Source organism: Myotis davidii, unplaced genomic scaffold (genome assembly GCF_000327345.1).
Source record: "Myotis davidii unplaced genomic scaffold, ASM32734v1 scaffold268, whole genome shotgun sequence".
Taxonomy (NCBI): Eukaryota; Metazoa; Chordata; class Mammalia; order Chiroptera; family Vespertilionidae; genus Myotis; species Myotis davidii.
The window spans coordinates 4906710-4915941 of NW_006383015.1; the positions used below are offsets into that span (position 1 = coordinate 4906710).

The 9232-nt window shown below is 35.9% G+C and overlaps 1 protein-coding gene across 1 annotated transcript in view; it reads left to right on the forward strand.

The window, feature by feature from the left end:
* Positions 1–9232, forward strand: part of ERBB4 (erb-b2 receptor tyrosine kinase 4) — a 608719-nt gene that overhangs the window by 316618 nt on the left and 282869 nt on the right. The window contains exons 13-14 of the mRNA XM_006778963.2: positions 3208–3340; positions 8382–8475. Coding sequence (XP_006779026.1) covers positions 3208–3340; positions 8382–8475 — 227 coding nt within the window. The remainder of the gene's footprint in view (positions 1–3207; positions 3341–8381; positions 8476–9232) is intronic.

A 9232-nucleotide genomic window follows, 5' to 3' on the forward strand; every position in this document is an offset into this window, starting at 1 on the left:
TACTGTCCCCCAACCCTCCCCGGCCTTTCTGCTGTAGTATGACAGTCTGTTCGAGGCTTCTCTGCCTCTGTATCTATTTTTGTTCATAAGTTTATAATGGTCTTTATTATCCAGAAATGAGTGAGATCAGGAACTATAATTTTCAATAAAGTTTATGGATGTTTAGAAGCTATGGGCATTTTGGAGAAATTCTATATAAAAATTGTGCCTATATGCAAGAAGCAGGAAACAGCAAGTAATCTTACTTTGGAGTTTTAGAAATAAATATCAGATATCTACTTCTATCAGGATGAAATAAAAGAGATTATATTTACCATTCCTCAATGAAACAGCCAAAAGATGGACAAAATATATGAAATGACAGTTTGCAAGGGAGTGCATATCAGATAATGAAGCAGAGAGAGGAAACGAATGAGGCGAGCCTTGTGATTGTCCTGGCTAACTACCTTGAGAGAATTTTTGAGCCATAGCACAGTCTGGAGAGATCCAGGTAGAATCCCAAAGACTCTTTGAGTTGAGGAAGCTGCACTGATAGTCCAGGGAGGCTTAAGTCTGAAGATAGTGCCAGAGAGAAGAGAGCAGCACAGGGAGGAAAACCACCCTCCTAGAAATAGTAAAGCAAGCTTCTTAGTCAGGAGGAAACAATGCCAGATGAATATATGATTCTACACATGGGATTGAGAGCACTGCATGGATAAATATATAAAATTATCTTATTATTTAAATCATGTCCAAAGACAATCTAATGTGTAAAATTGTGAGTGTGCAGTGAATAGCATATGGAAAAGTAAAATGTATGGCAATAGCTCAAAGGTTAGGAATGGAGAAATGGAAGTATCCTATTTTCAAGTCCTTAGAGTTTGCATGAAGCAGTAAAGTATAACTTCAAAATAGACTGCAGTCACTTACAGAGATATACTACATTTCTGCTCCTGGGAAGATGAAGTAGACATACTTTTCTCTAGTCCTTTTGCTTAGTACAACTAAAAACAATGAGTATTATATATATATAAAAAACATAAAAATTTTGGGAAGGCAGAGAAAAGAAGGAAGACAGGTTTGGCACCTTGAAATCCAAGAAGCACACAGATGTGAGTTCCCTAGATTTTATTGTTGTCTCATATATCCCAGACCTGGAGGTGTAGACATTGGCACCTCAGAAACATGAACAGGTGCAGACCAAAAAAGCCCCCAACAAAAGTCTGTTTTCTCTTCCAAAGGGCCTGGAAAAGTGCAGAGGAGCAAGACCAAAAAACTTTTAGACAATAACTTTTCAGCCCCAGGCAAACGTCACAGAAAGAATCTGCAGCCCCAACTTCACCTCAGCATCTGAAGAGTAGGGGTGTAGGCTTCCCACCTCCGCCAGGCTGCAAAGGAACGCCCCAACTCCCCACTAGGTGGTGTCAGAGAGGCACAGAAGGGAGCGGGGACTTTCATCCCCACTGGGCAGTAAAGAGCCCAGGCAGAACTGGGTTTCAACCCCTAATCTGACCCGTGTGGCCTTGAGCAGTTGAGCCTCTCTGAACCTCTGCCCATTTGTCAAATGAATAAGCATTCCTACTTTGCGTGATAGAGTTGAAGATTAGCACCCCCATGTGAACAAAAAGTGCCCCAAGCCCCTGAAAAAAATGTAAAGTATGAACCATTGTATCTCTTAAGAATATGGAAGCAAAAATCCTTGACAAAGTAGTAGCCAATAGCACTCAATAGTATGTAAAATTGATATGCAGCAAAATCAAATGGGGTTTATTCCAGGGATACAAAGCTGATTCAGTATTTTGGAATCATGTTATGTTTCTATAAGAACCCTGACTAATACAATACCATACACACAACCATAACTCAAAATGGATCATTCAGTGGTTCTCAACCTTCTGGCCCTTTAAATACAGTTCCTCATGTGACGCAACCATAAAATTGTTTTTGTTGCTACTTCATCACTGTAATGGTGCTACTGTTATGAATCATAATGTAAATATCTGATATGCAGGATGGTCTTAGGTGACCCCTGTGAAAGAGTCCTTTGACCGCCAAAGGGGCCTCGACCCACAGGTTGAGAACCGCTGGTATACATAAATGTAACATCAAAACTCATAAAGATTCTAAAAGAAAACATCAGAGCAAATCTTTATTACTTCCTGTTAGACAAAGACTTCTTAGATATGATGCCCAGAGCACAATTCACAAGAGAACAAATGGATAAATTGGATTTACCAAAGTTAAAAGTTCTTTCCGAAAGACAGTATTAAAGCAGGAAAAGCCAAGGCTAGGGCTCGAGAGAAAATATTTACAGAATTTAATAACAAACTCTCAATATCCATAGTAAGAAAACAACCATTTCAATATAAAATGGACATAAGAGTCTTAACACTTCACCAAACAAGATATATGGATATCAAGTAAGCACATTAAAAGAGTCTCAACATCTTTAATCATTTGGGAAATGCAAACCCAAACACTGAGACTACAGCAGACACCTTTAAACTTGTATCTTATTTCTATTCCTTTTTCCTTTCACTTGCTCTTTTTAAAATATATATATTTATTGTTGTTGTTGTTGTTGATTTCAGAGAGAAAGGGAGAGGGAGAGAGACAAATATCAATGCTGAGAGAAAATCATTGATCACCTACCTCCTGCACGTCCCCTACTGAGGATAAGGCCTGCAACCCAGGCATGTGCCCTGACCAGGAATTGAACTGTGACCTCCTGGTTCATGGGTCAACACTCAACCATTGAGCAACACCAGCCATGCTCATTTGCTCCTTTAATATTATTTTTGTTTTGTAACAAGTGTCATTTGTTATCTTCATGAAACTGTCATATAGAATTGAAGCCAAAAGATTGGTGTAATTGTAGAACAAAATCTTGGCTTGAGAAAGATGTGGTTTTTTCCTTACCTTAACTGGAAGGTTAATTTCTATCACACCCTTCTCCCTAGAGTTATGATATAGACAACTGACATTTGTTCATTTTTATAATAAAACGCAATGTTGCTATACAGCCACAGTGACTAAGCTCTGCAATGTGGAAGAAGGTGGGGATCGTGTGAATAATGGCGACTAGAAAGGCCACCAAAGTGGTCTGCCACAGATCTTTTTCAAACAAACTCCTTCAGAAATAGCTCTACTTTGAAAGATTTATATTAAAATTGTAAGTTGTGACACAAGCCTCTGTTTATTTCCTCTTGATTTTGGTGCGTTTTCCAGCTGCTGAAGGAATGGTGTGCAACCATCTGTGCTCCCGCGATGGCTGTTGGGGACCCGGGCCCGACCAGTGCCTGTCCTGCCGTCGCTTCAGCAGGGGCAGGACCTGCATAGACTCTTGTAACCTCTATGACGGGTAAGACATCTTCTATGTCACCCTTACCTCGTGACCTTTGAGGTACTGGTTGATTCAGATTGTAAAATGATACGAATATTGTAAATTTTCAGTATGGGTATACAGGCCAAGATTTCTAAGGGGAACTTTAGTTGCATAAAGTAGACCACTTATAGAATAATTATTTAAAGAGGAAATAATATTATTGGAAATATCAAGTCCAATATATATTGAATATTATTCACATTTTAAAAACATGTAACAAAATATTTAACAAATTATTGAAATTTACTTTAAGTAAAATTGAAAAATATATTTCTACTCTCCTTATAAAAAGGATTGTTATAAGCAATCTTTCCTTTTCTATGTCCCAATAGTCTTTATTTGTACACTTTCTACTAATGTTCACCTTTAATTATACATAACTTTTATTTATGTTTTCCATTCAGGTTGCATGTCTGTTTTATTTTATTTTATTTTAGGAATGACACACATTTCTATGTCTCTGACAACTGCTTAGCCTTATAGAAAAACTACCTTCATAATTTCTAGTTGAATAGGTTTTTCTAAGTGTTCTGCCACTTTCTAAAGATAACCTAAGCAATAACTTATATAAAACGTTTTACATTTCTTCTATTACTATAATAAAACCTAGTATATACCTTGCTGCATGACATCTCACATGCTAATAAAATCACTTTATCATAACATGCCATTTCATGCATCATCGTTATCCTTCATTAGTGTGATAAGACATTTTTTAGTACTGTCCCTGAGTCATTTTTTTAAATATTGCTCATAGTGAATACTTTCAACAGTTTTGTAAAATTGCAGTTTTGAATTTCTTTATTTAATGTATTCTTCTCCTTCATGAATTGTCCAATTTTTAGCAACTGTTTTCATGATCCCAAATAACATTATAATTTTGTATTTTATAAAAGAAAAATTAAAATGTCTGAAGCATAGTAATATATTTTTTAGTTTATCTTTTGTTGGAGGTATTACAGTGGTTTCCCTTTTTTTCCCTATTGATCCCCTCTACCCTAAACCTCTCCCAAGTCTACTATTTTGAATCATACTAATAATGATATGTCTCTTCTTTGAAAGATGACCAAATTCAATTCTGTCCATACAATTTAGAGGAAAAAGATTAAAATTAGAAAATTAAGTATAAAAATTTTAAATTAAAATGTAATAGTTTTTCAGGAAAATTTCAGCTTCATATTTTTGCAAGATATAATCAGCTCATAAATTTGATAATGAATAACAAATTACGTGCTGTTTGTCTCAGTGAAATGTATTCATGGTTGTTTATTTTTATGAAAGTAATATATTTTCTGTACATAAAGTAGCTCAGATTAAAATATGCTTGTTTGTGGGTGGCAATTGACAACCCTAAAATGAAACTAATAGACTTTAATTGCATTAAGTGAATATTACAGTAAAAGTTTACTGAATATGTATGTGCAGTTCTAAAGAAGGATTCATGTTTTTTTACAGCAGTGTCCTATAATCACTGAGAACTGGTAGAATTAGTACTGGCCAAGCTCATAACACCGTAGGGAGCCCAAGCCAATACTACAACCCAGGGCATTATGTTCATTCTCTTTCCTTTTCAGATGCCATCGCTTTTTAAAAAATATTTCATTTTAAACTTATCGGAAATATGAAATTGATAAATATGTGGATCTATACATCACCCTCTCTCTCAATTGTGCAAAAAAATGAAAACTAAGTAAAGGAAAATTACCAGTTTCCTGAGTAAACAATAATTACCTGATTGTTTTTGAAAACTTACCATTTTCCATGTTATTAAATGAAATGTATTAAAGAAATTTAAACCTTTTTATATATTTTGAAATAGTAATAGGGCCCTAGAAAATCATACTCACAGTATTAATTTGAAAAAATAAATAAAAATATCTTGTAAGAATCTGATGTAATTCTTGTCTGCCCAAACAAGGGTATATTTCCCCATCTCCAGTTTTGTGGGAGTGGATAATTTCTCCCAACATTGCCCAGTAGTTAAAACAACATTTGAGGGAAAATGAATTCAAAGCTAACCATCACTTTCTAGTGGAAATGTCCAACCTTGGACAAATAACCTGATCATTGTAAACTCCATTTTCTTATATGGCAATGGGAATAGTAACAGTGCCAACTTCATAAAATAGTTGTGGTTATTAAATGAGAAATAGATAATAAAATCTTATTAGTGATCTGACCATCAAAACTCATTATTTTCTTTCTTTGTCTATTAATATGAGCTGACCAAATGGTTAGGTAGAAAAGTCACCTTAGAAACTGCTAAAAATAAAAACAAATACAATATGGCAATTACCAAAATCTTATTCTTATTTATAAAAGAGGTTTATTACCATAAAAGAAGAAATCCTAAATAGAGCACTTGAAAATCAGCCAATTGTTGGCTATTAACACTCAAAATTCAAATCATTTGAGTCACTATATTTTGGCAACCCTTAACTACAATGCACAAGCTATCAAAATGAAAGAGAAAGTTAATTGCAATGGAATCTTACATTTTTCTTATCTGGCACGGTGATTAAACACTTCTGAAACTTTAAGAACACAGAAACATCAAAAAGAGTGCCTGTCTAAGCTCTTTGTGGGCATTTTACATTAATGATCAAAACCTCTCATTGAAACATTTTTTTTTTCCTTTTTACAGAGGATACTTAAAAAACTAAAGCTTTGAGAAGTTGAGGGGTTTAAAGCCTGGAAATATTAGCCTGGATCCTGGGATTTAAATTTGAGAAGGGTGTGACTTCACAGTATTTGTTATTGATCATAGGATTGGCTAAGGTAGCAGACACACAACAAACTGAAAAGTATAGAGCATCACAAACAAGGAATAAATGCTCATGCTTAGCAGACTGATTTCGTAGGTCAGATTCCAGTGAAAGGGAATCTCTGGCAAGGTGGACCAGGAAGAGAAGGAACAATGATGGAGGCAGTAACTTAAATAAAGAGCGGGAGTCATAGACACTGTAAGAAGTATCTGTTCTGAGAGCAGAAAGGAAGAAAGCCAGAAGCCCTACCAATGGAAATGCAGTCCACCGAAGAAAAGGCAGCTAGATGGTCTCTAGTAATTTTTTGTTTAAATCTTCACCCCAGGATATTTTTTCATTGGTTTGAGAGAGCGTGGGAGAGAGAGGAAAAGGCAGAGAGAAATAGCAATGTGAGAGAAACACATGGATTGGTTTCCTCCTGACCAGAGCCTAGTCTAAGAGGATCCTGAAACTGAGGTACATGCCCTTGACCAGAATCAAACCCACCACCCTTTGGTCCTCAGGTTGACACTCTACCCACTGAGCCAAACTGGCTAGGGCTGTAGTAATTTTTAATCATATTCACTTTATGTCAACTCTGTGTGCCAGAAAGGAGATTTTAGAGAAGAGATAGATAAGCATGGCCTATGTTCTAGTATCACAAAAATTATGACCTTTATTGAGTACCATAACCCTTTAGTCACCCCAGAAACCTGTTTGCAAAATAAATAATTTGCTGATGACACAAGCTTTGTTGTAACTGTCATGCACTATCATTAAATAGGTAATGCTTCTGACTATCTTTACAGTTTAGGTACTCCTCCCAATAGGAGGCCATTTTTCCCTTTATATTCTGCAGATTTCCTACTTAAGTATTCTATATCACTCATGTTGATGAAACGTGCAGGAAAAAAATCTGTTTCAATTAATTGCAATTTTAAACATGAGAAAATTCATAAAACATTTAATCCATAGCAAACTAGCACTTTAAAAATGTTAAATCCATGTAATTAAATATTTGCGTTTATACATAACTAAACCATTGATTTATGCTATTCATTTTGAAAACCAAATTTAATTATTTTGCCTTGGAGTAGGTATCATCTTAATCTATCCAAAAGAAAATAGAGCACATGCTTTGGACTTCTGTCATTTATTAAGGCTTTACAGTAACCAAATGAGATAGTTTACTATGAAAAAAAGGAAATATTTCACTCAAGGGAAAAATAAATTTGAATTTATCACCTAATTAATCCATAATTGCGATATTAGCAATGCTATTAGGTTGGAATGGTAGCTCATAGTACAAAGGCACAAAACAATGCAGTAGCTATAAATATTTAGTCAGGTTTTGTCAACGAGATCCTAAATTACCTTTGCCCAATACCGCACCCACTCACACAGTAGTGGGATGGAATAGTTTAAACATATTGGACATGACTGATAACCAATTATTAAAATGAACATTTTAGAGTAGATATGGATTATCAAACTTATATGGATACCATTTAATATTCAAATAGTCACAATATCTAATGGTGTGAGGAGGTATGATCATCATTCCAGGTTTTAATTAGAAAGTTTTAGAATGTTACCATTAAACTATTTTTATTGTATGCCATATAGAATTACTTCAAAGGGAGTTTAAACTGAAAAAAAAAATGTTGTGATATTAGATCAATAATCTGAGAAAATAAAATCTACCGTAAAAGGATCTTTTCTCTAATTCTCTATGGCAGATATTTTAAAAGAAGAAAAGAAATCAAAGCATTTTTTGAAGTTGCACCAAAAATAAATTAAACAGTCTTGGGATTTGAAGGACAAGGATGGAGAACATTCATGCAACGTAGCAACAAGAAAAATACAATAGTCCTTTCAGAGTTTAAAAAAACAAAGTTTCCACCAAGAGTAAAATTTTATAGAGATAGCCTCACTTCAAAAGTTCAAACGGTTCTGCTGTGTCATCAGAAGAGTTATACTTGCTTTATTTTTTGAAATGGCTACAGTATCTCTCACAAGCAAGAGGTTTCCTGAATGAGTCTATCGTTGAACCCAGTGGAGGGCAAGGAGAGCCATCTGGCTGCAGTTTATCTTCCCTCCTAATGGAGAACTTACTCCTTAATGTACAGGGAAATGCTTCCGATGCTCCTGGCACAGAGAGAAACAAACTCTAGAATTTACTCTGCCAATAGGACTTTCAGCAGATGTTACTTCATTTGTTAAATTGACAGCTTGTTTGCTTACACCACCTCATGCAGCTGATGTTTTCACAGAGAATTCCGAGAGTTTGTGAACAGCTCCATCTGTGTGGAGTGTGACCCCCAGTGTGAGAAGATGGAGGATGGCATCCTCACGTGCCATGGGCCGGTAAGCCTAAGGACATCTGTGCTTGTGTTGCCTTCTTGAGTTTCATGTATGAGTGTTTGTGTCATGCTGTATTGCTTAGCCATTCATTCTATAGGTATTTATAGCATGTAACGGGGGATCATGTTTGATATTTCACCCTCAAGAGACTTTTAAGGTTGGTAATGGAGGTAAACTATGTAAAAATTCATTTTTTTAAATATTTAAGTCCCAGATTATGTATTCAAAAAGGAGATATGGATTTGACCCTGAAGACTACACAGTGTTGAAAAGCAAACAGAGATGAACAAGTAATTAGCTTGAAGCAAAATAATTGATAAACTAAAATAAGTATATATTAGAGGCCCAGTGCACAAATTCATGCACCAGTGGGGTCCCTCAGCCTGGCCTGTGGGTTCGGGCTGAAACTGGCTCTCAACATCCTCTGAGGGGTCCTGGGTTGTGAAAGGGCACAGGCCAGGCCGAGGGATGCCACCAGTGCACAATCGGGCTGGGGAAGGACACAGGAGGTTGGCCTGCTGGGAAGGGACCATGGGGGGGCTCCAGGGTGTGTCCAGCATATCATTAGCATATTACACTTTGATGGGTTGAAGAGCTAACTCGACTGGACACTTAGCATATTAGGCTTTTAAAATATAGGATTGTTATAGGAACATAGTTGAGGGAGAAACTAAATCTGTCTTTGGGATGTGGAAAAGGCCATCAAAGCAGGCCATAGAGAAGTGATGTTTGAACTATGCTTCGAATAAGAATCTGGAAT